This window comes from Taudactylus pleione, unplaced genomic scaffold (genome assembly GCF_031769625.1).
Source record: "Taudactylus pleione unplaced genomic scaffold, aTauple2 ptg000316l, whole genome shotgun sequence".
Taxonomy (NCBI): domain Eukaryota; kingdom Metazoa; phylum Chordata; class Amphibia; order Anura; family Myobatrachidae; genus Taudactylus; species Taudactylus pleione.
In genome coordinates, this window is record NW_028284717.1 from 11,197,068 (window position 1) to 11,215,114 (window position 18,047).

General features: G+C 44.9%; 1 protein-coding gene across 5 annotated transcripts in view; it reads left to right on the top strand.

Moving 5' to 3' along the window:
- The first annotated feature begins 7,080 nt into the window (after window positions 1-7,080).
- USP25 (ubiquitin specific peptidase 25) overlaps window positions 7,081-18,047 on the top strand; it is a 151,530-nt gene continuing 140,563 nt past the window's right edge. For 3 of the 5 annotated variants that reach the window (XM_088442756.1, XM_088442758.1, XM_088442759.1), the window contains exon 1: window positions 7,082-7,401. In XM_088442756.1, coding sequence (XP_088298882.1) covers window positions 7,360-7,401 — 42 coding nt within the window. In that variant the 5' untranslated portion in view covers window positions 7,082-7,359. Of the gene's footprint in view, window positions 7,402-18,047 lie in introns of all 5 variants that reach the window. The other 2 variants (XM_088442757.1, XM_088442760.1) reach the window with 1 other exon arrangement.

Here is an 18,047-nt window from a genome sequence, read left to right on the forward strand (position 1 = left end):
CTATACAGGTCAATAGGTCTCGTCTGTCTGCAGCTGAATGAACCCGTAGGTACCAAAATAAACTATGCTTATACTGTACCGCTCTGGGTCATGTTCTGAAAGATTGTCCGCTTATTACTGGAAATGCCAGACCTTAACTAATTCAGGGGGTGTCCAGTTAGGGGTTTTGATCAAGCCATCCCATGTAATGGATAGTCTGTTATCAGTATCTCTTTCCTATAAGGACTGGACAAAAGACTTGGAAGCATTAATTGACTCCGGAGCTGCAGGAAATTTTATTTCTGAATCCCTGATTTATTCTTTAGGAATTGCGGTAAATCCACTGCCCAGAAGGCTAACCCTTTCTGGAGTCGACGGCAGTATTATTTAGAGAAGCTCCATTACTTCTATTTCTCATACAGTGTCTCTTCGGGTTGGCTGCCTTCATCAGGAAAAGATTGAAATCTTAGTGCTTCCTAAAACGTCTTATGATTTAGTCCTTGGCCTTCCATGGCTGAAAAGGCATAATCCTACATTAAACTGGTCAACTATGCAAATCCTCGCTTGGGGTGAGAGTTGCTTCCATCAGTGTCTCTCCCATGTACTACCTGTAAGGACCCAGCAACTTCATCCAATGCCCAATCAATTGAAGGAGCTCTCTATTTCGCGTCTACTGGAAGCATACCAAGAGATTGCTGATGTTTTTAATGAACAAGCTATGGACCGATTGCCTCCCCATCGCTCTTCTGAATGCTGCATTGATCTTGTTCCTGGAAAAATGCTCCTCGAGGTCGTATCTACCCTCTTTCTGTACCGGAGACAGCAGCCATGTCTGTTTACATTAAAGAAAACATTGCTAAAGGGTTCATCAGACCAATTTCTTCACCGGCAGGAGCAGGTTTTTCCTTTGTCGAAAAACAGACAGAGGACTCAGGCCTTGTATCGACTACAGGGGACTCAACAATATTACCATTAACCACTTGCCTGGCACGGTCATATCAGATACGACCATACCAGACTGGGCTTTCCCTGACATGGTCGTATCTGATACGACCAGTCAGAAATGGCCACTAGGCGGCTACGGGAAGTTAATCTTCCTGCTGCCACCTATATCAGAGGGACCTTCTGGTCCCTCTACACCCGCGGCTCCTCCCCTCCTTTGTGTCCGGATCGCTGCTGGCCACAGCGATCGGGTACCGTCGGCACCCCCCACCCGGCGCACTTCAATAGCATAGAACTTCCAGCAGCCAGGGCTCATGTAGCCGCGGCTGCTGCTGTGACCCGATCACTGTGGCCAGCAGTGATCGGGCATCCAGCTCCATCCCCTTCAGAGCTTCCGCTGTATCCACATCGCTAGCGGGACACGCAGTGTAGAAGCAGCAGCGGTGGCTCTGGTAGCTGCGCTGCTGCTCTGGATCCGGGCCGCTAGCGGGACACCCTCCCGCTGCGGCTCCACAGTGATCACTGCTGTGTAGAAGCAGCAGGTCTGTATCCGGGCCGCTAGCGGGACACCCTCCCGCTGACAGTGATCACTGCTGTGTAGAAGCAGCAGCAGCGGCTCTGGTAGCCGCCGCTCTGCTATGTATCTGCCTCAGCAGCTTCTCCTCCTCCCCCATTATGCCCATTTGTATAAGGGCCAGGCCATAATATAAATATATATATTCACACACACACACACATATATATATATGTATAGATATATATATATATATATATATATGGTACTTCCGTATCTTTGCGGCCCCCTGGTTATGCTACTTACGTATCTTCACTATTCAGTAAAGATACATAAGTAGCATAAACTTGAGGAAATACAATTCGGCCCCTTGCGGGCTCGCTTCACTTGCCACGCTGCGGGCACGATGGCTTGCTTCGTTCGCCACATGGTTTTATTCCCCCTCCATGCCCACTTGGATGGTAGGGAATGATGTTTGATGGTAGGGAATGACGTTGGACATTAGCATAAAGATGAGCCAGTGTCCAATATCATTCCCTACCATCCAACGTCATTCCCTACCATCCAAGTGGGCATGGAGGGGGAATAAATCCATGTGGCGAGCTAAGCGAGCCACCGTGCCTGCAGCGTAGCGTAACCAGGGGGCCGCAAAGATATGGAAGTACCGTATATATATATATGTATGTGTGTGTGTGTATATATATTTATGTATATATGTGTATATATCGATACATATCGCAGAGCCTCTGATCAGGGATGGCAACTGACCATCGATGGTTTGCAAACCATCGATGGTCTGACTGAAAACAAGTGGTTTGCCATTGCTGGTGGCCATCAATGTTGCACCATCGATGGCAACCCTCAATCGATGTTTAGGAAACATCAGCAGTTGTGGTCTACACAGATCTCCTCGACCAATTGCTAAACAATTGATGGCTTCTAAAGATGGTTGAACCATCGATGGTACAGCTGTCAATGGCCATCACTACAGTATAACATACAAATTGCTATTTTTATGGTATACTGTGTTTTAAAAAAAAAAATAATAATTTTTTTTCAAATAAAACAGTGATGGATAAGTTTAAAATTATGTTCTTGACCTAATTCAATCATAAAAGAAACCGACAATTTTGGAGCGGTTTTTGGAAAAAGAATTAGTCAGTTAAGTGGTTAGGAACCGGTATCCTCTACCGCTCATCTCTGAATTATTTGATAAAGTCCAGGGAGCATGCATCTTCACCAAGCTGGATCTCCATGGTGCATATAATTTTATCCGCATCAAGGGCCTGATTCAGACCTGGTCGCAAGCGCTGAGCGCTCGCAACCGGGTCGATGGTGGCCCAGAGCACATGCGCACGACGGAGCCGGCTCTTTGTGCGCAATTGTGCATCTGGACACCACTCCAGAGTGTATTATCGGCAACATCCCTTGGTGCAACTCTGCATCAAACCACCTTCCTTGTGTATTATTACAAGTGCCACATCTCGGCGCAATTGTGCATCAAAAGACTTCTCCGGTGTACAAATTACAAATCTCATCGGTGCAGTCTACTTCTACAGAAGTAGTACTCCAAGGCCACAGTAGTAAATTCTCTATTCCCGTGGGTACCAGACACCTGACCAAAGGACCATCACCTGCCAGCTGGGTGCTGCTACAACCAAATTCCCGCTAAGAGGGGTCAATGGGGAACACCTCCCAGATGGTTAGACTCTGCATCATTGGTCAGGTCTCGCCAACATCTGGTATTCGTGGATGAGATCTTACATACAGGCCCCACGCCTCCGATTCCTTCCTCAGCCCGGGACCTCAGCTTTCATCCTCTCAGCAGGGGATTCCACACAGCCGGTCGTGACACCAGCCCTGCATTACCCTGTTGGTTATAGCTCTTGCTTGCTGCGTGAGACCTGGTCCTTGTACAACCCAGATTCGTATCCTGCTGTGCTGGTTCTGCTTACTCCAGCTAGAGTTCTTCATTCCACACTGTGTCTGCCTTACTTTCTGTTTCTGTGCTAGTACGGAGTGACCCAGCCAGGGGGCCGTAACCTGCCTGTCGGATGCTGCAAAATCCAAACTTTCTTGCGAGGGTCCCTGGTGAAAACCGCCAGTGGGTTAGACTCCATACCCCTGGCCTGGGTCTCTGCCTAGACTCCATGCTAGCTTTTGGAACTCCAGTCTTCTACACAACATTCCCAGCCTCTATCAAAGTACGGCTATATTGCTGCATCCAACCTTCTATACATTGTTCCCAGTCTCTATGAAAATCATTCGGGTGTATCATAACTGAGGAGAGTGGATTATTATGGCATCAATTTGCACAGTGGGGTGAGATGAAGGCAGAGTGAAGGATGTTATAGCCTAAGAGATAATACAGTGGAGTGATATAAATAAGATTTTTAAGAAAAGAACATAAAGAATTGCAAAATTTTATGATGTAATTACCAGGTCTCAGATGTTGTTCAATGTTCATTCATCTGTTTAACTGTTCGGTTATACACTTTGTGATTTAACCACTTCATGCATTCAAATGCACAGCTGACCCCCGCATATCTGCCCCATTGACTGAATGTTAAGATCAGAGGGCCTGATTCTGACCCACTCGCGAGCGCTGTACGCTCGCAAGCGGGTCGATGGTGCCGAAGTGCTCATGCGCACGACGGAGGGAGCTCCGTCGTGCGCATGCGCGAGACCCGGCGAGCGACGGGGAATCCGCCGCTCGGGGTCTCGCACCAAAGAGGGCGTGCTGTCGATGGTGAGTGACAGCACGCCCCCTTTGGTGGGCGTGCCGGGGGCGTGGCTGCCAGACGGAGGCGTTCCCATGGGAACGCCTACCGTCTGGGTCCGGCCCCACTGACATCACTAGTGATGTCAGTGGGAGTGATTTTAGCTCTGATAGAGCCAAAATCACTCCAGGGCTTGCGGCAGCGAGACCCTACCGCAGGGTCTCGTCACAAGCCCGATGGTCGCGATGGTCTTGACCATCGCGACCATCTTTTTGGCCACTCGCATAAGCTGTGGGTGGTCACCCACAGCTATGCGAGCGGCCAGGAGGCCGCTCCATTTTTAGATAGGAGGGCCCTGATTCAGAGCGAGCGCTCTGGTCAGAGCATCCGGCTCTGAATCAGGCCCAGCGTTTCCACTTTTCCTTTTTTTCTGGTTGTCACATTTTTCCTAGTTTGCAGCAGTTTCCACTTTTGGATTTTTTTTCTGGTTTATAGGTAAATCTGGCAAAGTTAAGGTACAGAGGTGTTCTCCTACATCTATCCTCAATATGCCACTCAGCACGACATGCCTGGTGTAAGTCGCCAGGTCCCGTGCAACTCTGCAAGTGCCAGACGTCTTTTTTTGCTGAAAATTGCAATGTGATGCGACTAGGATGCACCAGCAGACAGTGCTGATTCATTTATTATGCAACACTTTATATCTGTGTGCGACTGAGTCTGTAAGCATAACTTGGCGTGGAACGAGGCTGCGGACGCTGCAACTTAGCACTTTGTATGCGGATTCAGAGACTCAGTCGCACACAGTATACAAGTCTTGCTTATTAAATTAATCAGCAGTCTCATGGTGCATCCTAGTCGCATTGTGACTTAGACATATTTTCGGTAAAAAAAAAAAAAGACGCCCCTCGCTAGCAAAGTCTCACGGGACCTGGCATCCCCTGACCTGAATCCGATTGAGCATGCATTTCACTTGATGAAGACAAAACTGAAGGGAAAATGCCCCAAGAACAAGCAGGAACTGAAGACATTTGCAGTAGAGGCCTGGCAGAGCATCACCAGGGATGAAACCTAGCGTCTGGTGATGTCAATGCGTTCCAGACTTCAGGTTGTAATTGCCTGCAAAGGATTTGCAACAAAGTATTAAAGAGTGAAAGTTAGATTTAGGATTGTTTAGTTTGTCCCATTACTTTTGGCCCCTTAAAAAGTGGGAGGCACATATAGATACCGTTGTAATTCCTACACCGTTCACCTGATTTTGATGTAATTACACTCAAATTAAATCTGAAAGTCTGCAGTTGAAGCACATCTTGTTTGTTTCATTTCAAAGCCATTGTGGTGGTGAATAGAGGCCAAAATATGAAAATTCTGTCAATGTCCCAATATTTATGCACCTGACTGTATATATATATATATATATAAATATATATATATATATATATATATATATAAATAAAACACAGGGCCGGTGTTACCATTAGGCAGCTTTAGGTGGTTTAGTGTATGTGGGTGTGGTTTTATTGAGTGCTGACAGAGATAGTGTATTTGTGTGTGGGTTTAATGAGTGCTGGCAGGGTGAGTGTGTGTTTTAAGTGGGGGGTAATGGGTATTGACCTATATTGGAGCACAGATGTGTGGCATAAATATATTGGGGCATGGGTGTGTGGCATAATGTATTGGGGCACATGTACTAAGGTCATTTTTTGGCATAATTCTTGGCTATGTGGCATACACTAACTGGCGCACAGCTGTGTGGCACATGTATTGGGGCATAAATGTGTGGCATATTATGTATTGGATGCATAAAAGGAAAATGTCACCAAAGGCGCTGTTACTACAGTATACACATGTTCACATATATAATGTTTATAATGGAAAGTAATCACCCTGTTAAAGGTGGATATTCTGTCCAGGTTATTATCCAATAACATATGTTCAAGAGGTAACAGTTCCACAATCAAAGGATCAAATCTGTGGGTATGTTCTTATGTCCACTTCAGGTGTCCGCAATCATCAGAGGCTTATTCTTTTCCAATGCAGTCTGCAGGACTCGGGGACTGTGGACTGCATTGGGAAAGAATAAGCCTCTGATGATTGCGGACACCAGAAATGGACATAAGAACATTACCACAGATTTGGAATCCAGTTACTAAAGTGTATTTGATCCTTTGATTGTGGAACTGTTACCTTCTGAACATACGTTATTGGAGAATAACCTGGACAGAATATCCACCTTTAACAGGGTGATTACTTTCCATTATAAACATTATATACAGTATGTGAACATGTGTATAGTAACAGTGCCTTTGGTGATATTTTCCTTTTATGCACTTTATCCGTTTAGATGTTTATGAGAAATCTTTTAAGTGTCTATTAGGCTGCTATTTACTATTTTATTGCGCAGATTTTACTCATATTCTTATTCAATATTATGTATTCTGGCACAAATGTGTGGCATATTATGTATTGGGCATAAATGTGTGGCATTATGTATTAGAGGCATAATAATGAATTGGGGATAAAGCTATGTGGAATATACTGAATTGTGGAACATAACATGAATTGGGGGCAGTGTTATGAAACAGTATGATTTTGGGTCTCTTCTGTGTGGCATATTGTAAATTAGCATCACTAATACGTGGCATAGTATAAATTGGAGGGAGCAGGGGTGGTGAGTGAAATGTTGTCTAGGGTGCCCAGACACGTTGCATCGGTCCTGTGTGTGTATATACTGTATATGTACTAGTACTTGCAGTGACAGATTGAAGGGAGCTGACCCTGCAGTGGGCACTGGAAGGGAGGTGGTCCCTGAGATGGGCAGGGACAGGTGCCACCAGCAGCAGGCACTGGCAGCACATACAGAGTGCTGGGATGATGAGTGTAGTGTAGTAATACTGGCAGGGAGGAGGAGGAGTGCAGTAGGCAGGGAGGAGGAGGCCGGGCCCTGGTGCTGCTGCTGTACATGTGAGGAGTGGGAGTGGTGTGGCTGCTGCTGTGCTGCCGCTGGGGAGACACGGGCGGTGTCGGTACAAGGAGAAGAAACAGCAGCTGCCAGACAGGGGGTTCCCATTCTCCGGCTTCCCTGCAGTGCATGGCCCATGTGCCCGCTCAGCTGCCCTGACACCCGGTACCACCGCGGCTGCTGAAACCAGCCCGTGCCCGGGATCTCAGCAGCACCATTTGCAGGAGGGGAGGAGGAGCTAGGCCATGACCGTGGAGCAAAATGTCCTGCAGCAAAACTCCCAGAAGGTAGGAGCAATGCCCGGGGTTCATCTGTGCAACCACTGCCGGTCATGCTGCACGATCCTCCGCTGTCCTTTCTGGATGCATGGTGCGATGCTGTAAAAATCATGGGGTTACCCCCTTGTCTGCTCTCCCTAACCTGCACATTACCTGCTGCATATACTCCTTTCTTGCAGGAGAGGATAGTGCGCCCCCTACTGTCTGCACAATACCGGCATGTTGGAGGTGATAGTGAGCTCCTTCTGTATGCCCAGTACCTGCAAAGGTCTATGTGCATAGTTATGTTAGAGAGCATGGTGCGCCCCTTCTGTCTGCCCTCTGTAACATGCACATTACTTGCATGCTGGAGGGGATAGTGCGCCCCCTTCTGTCTGCCCTCTGTAATCTGCCCATTACTTGCCTGCTGTATATTTGTCTGTGGATAATATTTCATGCTGCAGGGGATAGTGTGCCCCATTTGTCTGCCCTCTGTAACCAGCCCATTACTTGCCTGCTGTATATTTGTCTGTGGATAATATTTCATGCTGCAGGGGATAGTGTGCCCCATTTGTCTGCCCTCTGTAACTAGCCCATTACATATCTCATAGTAGTGCGCCCCCTGGTGGAGGGGCACTTTCCACTACTGTGATTGTATTATAGTATAGCCTTCATTCTACTTGTGCTGTGTTTAGCCCTTTGAGGATTAGCCTCCGCTGGCTTGTGCTGCACACACCCATACTGCCATGTCCTACCCAGCCTTTTCCCCCCTTACCCCCAGTGCTGTCCCATACCCCTGCTGCTCTCCCTGGACTGCTCTCTCCCATGTCATGTTGCATATACTATAGATTGTAAGCTTGCGAGCAGGACCTTTCTACCTCTATGTTTATATGTTATTACCCAGTTTTGTTCTATTAATGTTTCCAATTGTGAAGTGCAACAGAATATGTTGCGCTATATAAGAAACTGTTAATAAATAAATATACTGCCATGGTTTACAGGCCTTGCCTTTCATGGCATTTCTCGTCCTGCATGGTATTATCCGATAAGGGATCATTGCCCTGTACGTCTGTAGCTGTGCACAGAGCATAACTGTAGACAGTATCATCCTGGCCTTGGAGGGGGAGCACAACAAGAATGTGGCCGGTGGAGGTCACCCCCCCAGTCGGCTACTCTGTTTACTCGAGCTCGTGGTTTGGAAGCCTAGTCCTGGAAGTGAAGGGGTGGGGGTGGGGCAGTGTTGTCACTCCCAGGCTGTTTCCAAACTCGTGTGTACACTCAGCTCCATGTAGTTACTAGTGCCACTGCCAAGAGAGATTATCAAAGCATGACTGTGGCATACACAACACAATTACATGTTGGCATATATCAAAGTCTGCAATAAATGTTGGTTAGTAATCCTGAGCTGTCATAGTGTGTCTGGGTAACAATATTGCAAGGCTACAATGTTATAGAATACTTCCCTGACTGTTGTGAACTGTAATCCTTATTAGATACATTACCATCAGTGTTTGCTAGCTACTTATTTTAGCTATGTGACAGCAGATTAATTGGTATTTCGGACAATAGTTTAGGGAACTATTCCTTTTTCCTTAATTAACCCTTATAAAATTATAGAAAGCAACTTTTTATGCTGTAATACTGTAAATATGGCATTTTGGAAGGAACAAACACCTTACCTATTCACATGTACTTCAGATGCGTTTATACTTGTTTTGAAAGTTTCTTGAGCTGGAAGACTCCTCCGAATTGTCAGGATAAAAAGTGCATGGTGGACATTTGCCTCATTAGTAGCCAGTAGTTAAGTGTTTTTTTTTTAAAAAGTTTAAAGTTTATTTGTGTATCCTGAATATGTAAAGGCCCCTACACACTACACGATATTGGTAACAATTTTGCAGATTCCGACACATTGGAACGACAAATTGTCAATATCATGCAGTGTGTATGCACTACATCGTGTAGTGCGCGCTTCCGTGGGGTCGTCAGCCGCATCACCTGGTCTTTTGTACATCAGGCGATGCGGATGATACCATGCTGTGCTGTGAGTAGGGGCTGACATATCGGGCGGTCGGGCATGGGGTTGCCCAGTGTGTACGGACCGCCCGATATGTTGGCTTGTCTGCGCTGGAGTCCTGGGTCGCATCGCTGGGTACACAGTCGTTTAGTGTGTACTCAGCTTTAGAATGTGAAAATTCTGTGCGAAATTTTAAGTCTTTAGGCCTTATTCAATTTGAAGCGAAAAGGCCGTTATTGGCGATAATTTATCGCCGGTGTGAAAAGTCTTTGAAAAAAAACGGGGATAACTTTTCACCACTGTATAGGTGGCGAAAAAAAATGCAGAATTGGGGTTTAGGGGTGCAGGCTTAAAAAAATAGCCTGCACCCCTGGGAGAGTCCCCTAAAAAAAATCTGTGTCAAAAAAAGTTTTTAAAAATCGGGACACCCCAAAAAATAAAGTTTAAATTTGGTGTGTATAAAAAAATATATGGGGAAAAGTTTGAAACTAACGAAATTAATTCAGGGGTGGTTCCCAAGTATGCGGCAGGTGTTTTCTTCATTACGGGTAGTAGCGGCAGGTGCATTTTTGAAGAATTTTAAAAATTCACCTTAGGGACTTAAAAATATGCTTGCACCTAGTTTTTTTTGTTAAAAAAAAAGCTAAGTGCTCTTCTTCACCCCTTCTTCCCTGTCGGAGACAATCACCTGCTGCGGCTATTTAAAAACCATACTTACCTTCCGCAGGGCAAAACGGGGGTACCCATAATGATACCTCATGTCAGGACATCATTAGGGGGGTCCCTGGATGCTTTCCCGAAAATTCACAAATTTTTTCCGATACTTACCTTTCCGCTGGGTCCCGTTTTCACAGCTTTCAAATTGAATACGGGGATAAAGCGGGCACATACCCGATACTTTATCCCCGTAAAACCTCCGATGTGGAGCAAAAAGTCCAGCACAGACTTTTCACTCCCATATTGAATACCCCCCCTTTATGTTAGAGCTATCACTGATAAACACAGTATTATTTATTGTTTTTGCTCACAAAACCGTCGCAGGGTTGCATAAAATTGGATTTTTAAAAAAGAATCAAAAATGGATTTATTTGATTTAAATAGGATTTTTTATTAAAAACATTTTTTAAATAAACATTTAAAAATTTGAAGCATTTTACATTTCTAAATGTTTATTTAAAAATTTTTTTTTTTATTTAATTCCCAAAAATATGATTTAAATCAAACACATCCGTTTTGAGTTTTTTAAAAAAATCCGATTTTTATGCAACCCTGCAATAGTGAACTGGTGATTGCTTTATCTGAAATGTTTTTTTAAATATGACTCCTAAGGAGGATTCACTTGTTTTCTTGCTCCCTTCTAAAGTGAGGGGAGCACATTTTTGGGCGCCCATTACGTATCACATATTTCTGCTCGCATCCTCCTGAGGAGCGAGCAGAAATCCGCCTAAAGTAGGGCTTTTGGGCTCCTTAACCGCATCGCGTCTGGCTTTTGGGCACCTTAACTGTCACTCAAACAATTGAATAGCTCCCATCACTCTAGACAGGAGCTACGGGTCTGAGAAAACAATTGAATTTATTCCACTACAGTCGAATTCTGTTTATCATATGTCAATTAGTGTGTCTGTGTGTGAATGGATATGAGAGTAAGCAAAACAGATAGCGCTTGACATTAATATAGGCATATGAGTTGCAGACATGGGGAGGATGAAGCGAGAGATTTTGGTTAGACACTTATGACAATCTTGTTCTGCCCTTCAGTCCAGTACAAATATCATGTGTTTTTATCTGTGTGTGCTTGAATTGCTTAAACAAAATATTGGCTAAGATTGAATGCATTTGTCACGGATGCAGTACGATCCACCACTACAGTGCACAGAATATCCTTTACGGTTATAACACTAATGCAAGCATTTGTTTTGTTGTTGTTCGCACCTAGTCTTGCATAATTATAACTAACTGAACACTTAAATATACTAATCCTAGAAGTTACAAAATGTGTGGAATGCCTGCTACCTTTGTACACCTCTCATCTAATAAGCGTGCCCGTCAATAAGTACCAATAGCATATTCTTCTGCAAAATGTTATGCAAACATTCTATTTTTATCTTTGGTTCTCCAGGCAAGAAGGGGTTATCCGGTTTTAGTAAGGACAGTATACGTCCATTCACCTCCCCTGAGCAGCACATCTTAAGTTAGAAGAAATGGACATTTATCTTTAATTTGGTAATTTAGAGGATTAAACCTTACCAATAGATCTGGGGGTGGTTAGTTTACATTGAAAAAGTGTTTGGTACTGGTTTAAAGGGTCATGTTCATCCTATGAAATGTAAGTGGCATTTATTAAGGATAGTTCCACTGTTTAAACTCGATACAATCGGTAATTTTGCAGTCCTGGTCTGATCTGTTACCCCTCATTTTTGTCTGATTGTGCACAAGGCCTAGCCACCTGGCCAGAGATCCCATGAAGAAGTTTAAGTCAATGGTTGCCAGGTTTAGTTTTGCCAATCCAGTGAATGGAAAGTAGAATTGGCGCTCACAGACCCCTCCTCCATCCTGGAATTTGTTTATTAACCGTAGTTGGGCAACATTGCTCTCCAAAATGAAATGCAGTTGGCAATGGCTATTCCGTACACATGTGTTAATATGCAGCCCTAAAACAAAGCCGCACTTTGACGGAGAACAAGCACGCGGAATATGCATTTTAAAGTTTAAACAATCAAATTCACTTTAAGACATGGGAGAGAAGGTCATGGATATACTGCATGTTGGGAAAATACATGTATGTGTTGCGTTCCCACTAGGCTGTTTTAGTGGGGTGCCGTGCCCCGCCCGATCTCAAAAGGACGGCATGCGCCCTGCCAATGTGGTGGCACCCCTCTAAAACAACATACCAGGTGCCATCCCTACCCGTGGGCCGCAGTGTCCCGTGGGTGGGAAAAATTGTGGTGCAGTGTTCACCGGCGGTGAATAGATTCACAGGGAGGGAAGAGCTTTGGGGCAGCCCGGCATGTCCGTAAGTATCAGGCACGCCCCCAAGAGTGATGGCCATGCCCCCTTTTCGGCCACACGCCTTAGGCGTCACGCAACAGTTCCCTTTCTGAGGTCCGCCACCCTGCCCTGCGAAGGACCTAGAGGGAACACTATGTATATGTGGCCAAAACATTGGCCATTAGCATAAACATTTGAGGCGTGGGATATTCACAGCGCGCTGAATTAAATCTGCCCATATGTGGACAGAGGAATCGGTATGTAATGCCGGCTGTCGGGATGCCTCCTGTCAAAATACCGACAGCGGCATCCCAATGGTTGGTACCCCAACAGGGGTCGGGTAAGTATACTTGCCCTCCCCCCTAACCCTAACCCTCCCCGCTAGTGCCTAAACCTAACCCCCCCCCACAAAGAAAACCTACCGATAACCCTGCTATACTATCTAAACCTAATCCCCCGCCCCCCCCCCTACCTGCAGCTAACACTAAGGGCGCCCCAGACTTGCCTCATTCGGACTGGCGTCCTTCTGTGTTCCGGCGTCTGGATTAAGATAGGAGTCTGTATTTCGACACCTACAGTATCTTAAGTCCTGTGTCGGACTTTTAGCGTCGGGATTGAGACCAGCAGCATCGCGGCCCCCGATCTCCTAACTACATCCCGTTGTCAGACCTATAAATCTTAGTACCTTTTGTCTAATTTTTGTAGACTTCTTTAGAAGGGTCATACTGACCTATGTATGTTATAACTCTATAGGATAAGCCCAGGTCTCAGACTTTCAGTCATTTTGTGTCACTAAGGGGGCGATTCAATTGTTTTGTTAGCCGTGGTAATTGATGGACGTCCAATGTAGCAATTCAATTGTTTTTGGGCAAGTAATTATCATTCTTGTCTCGCCCAATTAGACCTGGTTTAGCCACGTGCAACGGTTACACCCGTCTAAAGTCCTGGTCAGGGCACCCAAAATACTTCTGCTCACCACCTCAGGAGGTGGGCAGCAGATATGCTGGCGCCATCTATCGCGCCTGAACAGAGCAACAATTGAATTGCTCCATCGGAAACCCGTCACTGACCGCCGCCGTTCACAAACAATTGAATTCCGCTCTTTATATCTAAAGATGCGTATCCACTCGGCGATATTAATTACATCGTTATCATTCGGTCGTTCATTAATCATGCAGTGATCGTCCAGTAAAACGACCAGCAATGCGCTCTCCCGCTAGTTGTTTTCGACATCGCTCATCGCCCGAACATGATAGTCAACCTGATGATATCGTCAGGCTGACCATGTTCAGGGATGAGGGAGGACGAGATATCGTTCAGTGTGGACACTGCACAATACAATTAACGATATTGTTAACGTTCAGTCCTTCATTGTCGGGTAGTGGATACCCGCCTTAACTCGCATAATTTGTGATAGAAGCAATGAACAAACCATTATCATTCGACAGCTGTCAAAACAAAACTGACTATTCTTGTCTGTCAAATTACAGTGAAAGTTACAAGAAGATTTTTTTTATTTTAATGCTATAAGAGAACATTTAATAAAGGGGTAGACCTTCTTTTGTCACTGTGTTTAATAGAAAGTCATTCAGTACCTCAGAATCAAAGCGAAGTGCCCAGATATGAGAGGGAAAACTCGCGATACCTTACCGATATATGGGTAGCCGGACATCGCACAGAATTTAATCCCCTTTTTAGATGGGTTCAATGGCCCTGATTTAGCAGGGAATTAAAAAGATCATATGTAGAAACATGTCGCCTATGGATCTGTAATGCATGATTGATGGAATAGAGAATTTAAGGACACAAACCGCTTCTCAGAATCATTCAGGGAAAAAAACATTATTGTACAAGTTGGCAGCATGGCGGTGCCAGAGTGCTGTATATTGACTTGTTCTTTGTAAAAGAAAGACATTGGCCCTCATTCAGACCCACTCGCAAGCGGGCGCACGTACGTTAGGCGTACGTACAAAATTATTTAAATTCAATGGCTCGCTCGTATTTTCGTTCGCATCTAAAATTCCTCCCTAAACTCAGGCGACCCATCCTCTAACTAACGAGCGTGCGAAATAGCGAGCGTACATCCCCGAAATGGCTTGAAGGGAACGCACGCACAAGTGAAACCGGAAGTGGCCTTGTCAGATGTCGATTACCTGCTCCTTTATTCTGCCTACCTCCCTCAATCGTATCATGCCAATCAATGTATCAATTAGCTTAATTTTTTTTTTTTTTCAACACAATGCAAGAAACTTTACTCTTGTCCGTGTTTGTGTTTACCCGCAGAATACGTACGGATGGAACATTCGCTTTTATTGTTCAAAAAACATGTGAACCACAATTAAACAATTGTTCTATTGCTGTGGATCCCCGCATATTTTCCGGGGTTCATTTCTTTATTTAAATTTGCAAACGCATGTCACTGCATCAAGCCTATCATAACTCTCCAGAGATTTCTGGCCCTGTTGAACACATGACTCATACACTAACCAATAAAATTGCTCCTGTTAATTTCCAAAATACATTAGCCAATCAGAAATTTTTGGCACACTTTATCAAAAATGTTTTGTATGAAAAACTCCATTGCCATCATGAGAGCCTCCGCATTCACCAGGCGCGAGCTGCTGGTGCTTACGGAGGTGATGGATAGGCGGATCACCAGCCAGCCTCCACCCATCACCAACCGGCAGAAGCGCTCCGCGTATGCGGAGGCACGGTCCCGCCTGCGGTCGTTGGGTTCACGCCGCAACATCGGGCAGCTGGAGCGCAGGTGGTCAGACCTGCAACGGCCAACGCCCCGCTTGCTGGCATGCTTTCGCATGCAGATCCTTGAAAGTAAGTGTTATGTATTGTGGTTTTCATGTTTGTGTTTGTGGGGCAAACTGCGTGTGCATGTTTTCCTGTCTGTCCTATTAATTATTTGTCCTCATATCTGCGTGTGCATGTTTTCCTGTCTGTCCTATTAATTATTTGTCCTCATATCTGCGTGTGCATGTTTTCCTGTCTGTCCTATTAATTATTTGTCCTCATATCTGCGTGTGCATGTTTTCCTGTCTGTCCTATTAATTATTTGTCCTCATATCTGCGTGTGCATGTTTTCCTGTCTGTCCTATTAATTATTTGTCCTCATATCTGCGTGTGCATGTTTTCCTGTCTGTCCTATTAATTATTTGTCCTCATATCTGCGTGTGCATGTTTTCCTGTCTGTCCTATTAATTATTTGTCCTCATATCTGCGTGTGCATGTTTTCCTGTGTGTCCTATTAATTATTTGTCCTCATATCTGCGTGTGCATGTTTTCCTGTCTGTCCTATTAATTATTTGTCCTCATATCTGCGTGTGCTTGTTTTCCCTCTATTTCTGTTTTTTTCATTCTACTCCTTTTTGCATGTTTTTTGTTGCTGGTTTTTTTTTTTTATTTGGGCCCCGGATTTGCCCAGAAACTAACCTCAATTTGTTTGACATATTTTAGGAGGACAGCCAAGACTACGCCGTCACCGTCCGGCCAGACGGCGTTCCCGGCCACTATCCCCAACCCCCAGCCAACACTCCACCCCAAATATTTCCCCTATACCCCACTCCTCCCCAGCCTTCCCAGACCCTCTCCCGGAACTGTCGGGCCTCCTTCCCCTCCGTCCCACTTCCCCCTCTCCTCCACCCACCCCTCTTCCAATTACCCCCTCCCCGGAGTCCATCATTACCCCTCCCCGTTCTTTGGTGAATGAAGGCTCCTCCGAGGAGGAACATGGAGGGACTTCCGGAGCTCCCGTTTTGGCTCCCGGTATGTTTTTCTTTCTCATTTTTTTTAACCACAAACTGTTTGTATGTAATCATGTGTCGTGCCTTTATTCGTGCTTGTTTGGTTTACTTTTGGTGATTTAGCAGTTTGCCTTTACCTCTTCCTGCTGATTTCAACATACACATATCACACCTGTGTGAATTTGTACATAGGCCTTGTATTTTTGGCAGCACCCCCTTTTTGTTTTGGTTTTTCTTTTTTCGGTTTAGGAGTGATTTCGTTGTGTTTTTGTTTTTTTAATGTGGATTCCCTATTGTTTTATTAATCCACACACTTTTCTCACCCACAGAGGAACAGAGGCGTCGACAAGAGGTGGACGATTGTGTTGGCCAGATGCGCCAACATGTCATTGGCATTCTTGTGGCCCTTGACCGGCTGTCTGGCATCCTTCGCCAGTAGTTTTTTTTGTTTATTTTCGTTTTGTAAATAAATTTTGTAGTTCTAATATACGTTCTGGCTCATTCTTTTTTTCAAAAACAAAAATAGTTTTCCCTGACATAAGTAGACTGTTCCTGCAAGGATTTCCCTTTTTTAAAAGTTAGATTGTATTTTGTATTTGTATGTTAAACAGCCACAAGAAACACATAACAGTAACAATGTCATTTCCCTTTTTGGGTGTAGTGTCAATTAGATATTTCGCCATTTTACAGGTTCCTAGTTGGTGTGCAAGCTGCTTAGGCCAATCTTCAAAATCCAAAGGTTTGGACAGGCTTCCTTTTGGTGTGGGTTGGGAACCTGCAAACATATTTCAGTTTACATCAACTGGTGTCAGTACTGGATTACCCCTTAGTCAAATGTAAGGTGTGTTAACCTGGTTACACTTGCTGTTAACGTCCAAAAAAAGGAAGACCATTTCACTCTCCAAACATTTATTCACAACATAAATGAGAAATCAAAGTGGTCAGTCCCCAAAAAAAAAAACAGTGATAATCTCAAATACAACACATACAAATAAAATATTTAATTAAAAAAAACAATCAAGAACTGGTTGACGAAGGACCATGCCAACATGATTCCACAAACATGGCGTTGCGATATGGGTTCCAGAATATATGGACAAAATCACCAGATCCAGGTTTGGTAAGGGTAGCAGGAAGTAGTGAGCGTTGGAGTGGCAAAGATTATGTGAACAAACAGAAGATGGTGAAAAAAAAAAAAAATAAATTAGATGTTCGCAAACAAACACAAACACATTAGGTATAAACACTGTAGTTTGGGTCAAACTTACCTAAAAAATCTGGCCACCACATCATCGCGTATGGCCCCCCCACATACTGACCTCCGACCAACCTCGGGGGGGCCATCCTCAGGTAAGGCATCCTCTGGCTGCATTGGGACACCACTCCTTATGGCGATGTTGTGAAATATCCCACACAGGACCACAATTTTCGACACCATATCCGGCAAATACATGAGCTCGCCACCAGAGCGGTGGAGGCATCTGAATCGGCCTTTTAAAAGGCCGATACAGCGCTCCACCACTTGCCTGGTGGCTGTAAGTGCGGAATTATACTCACTTTGTGGGCCTGGTGTGGGAGCCAAATAAGGAGTGAGCAGCCAGGACATGCAAGGGTATCCACTGTCTCCTGTGAAAAATAAGAGACAACATCAGGAACACTGTGTATCAAGCTTAACATTGTTATGTACTAAAGGTCTCCACTTACCCAGAAGCCACGCATCACCAGCTTGTAGGTTGGTTAATTTCTGCCATATCCCTGATTGCCGGATGACGAAGGAGTCATGTGCACTTCCTGGTAACTTAGCATTCAGGGACAGGATCTGGAGGGAGGCATCACATACCACCATTACATTCAGGGAGTGATAGTGTTTCCTGTTTCTAAATATTGCCTCCAGCCGTGCTGGAGGCTGAAGTGGTATG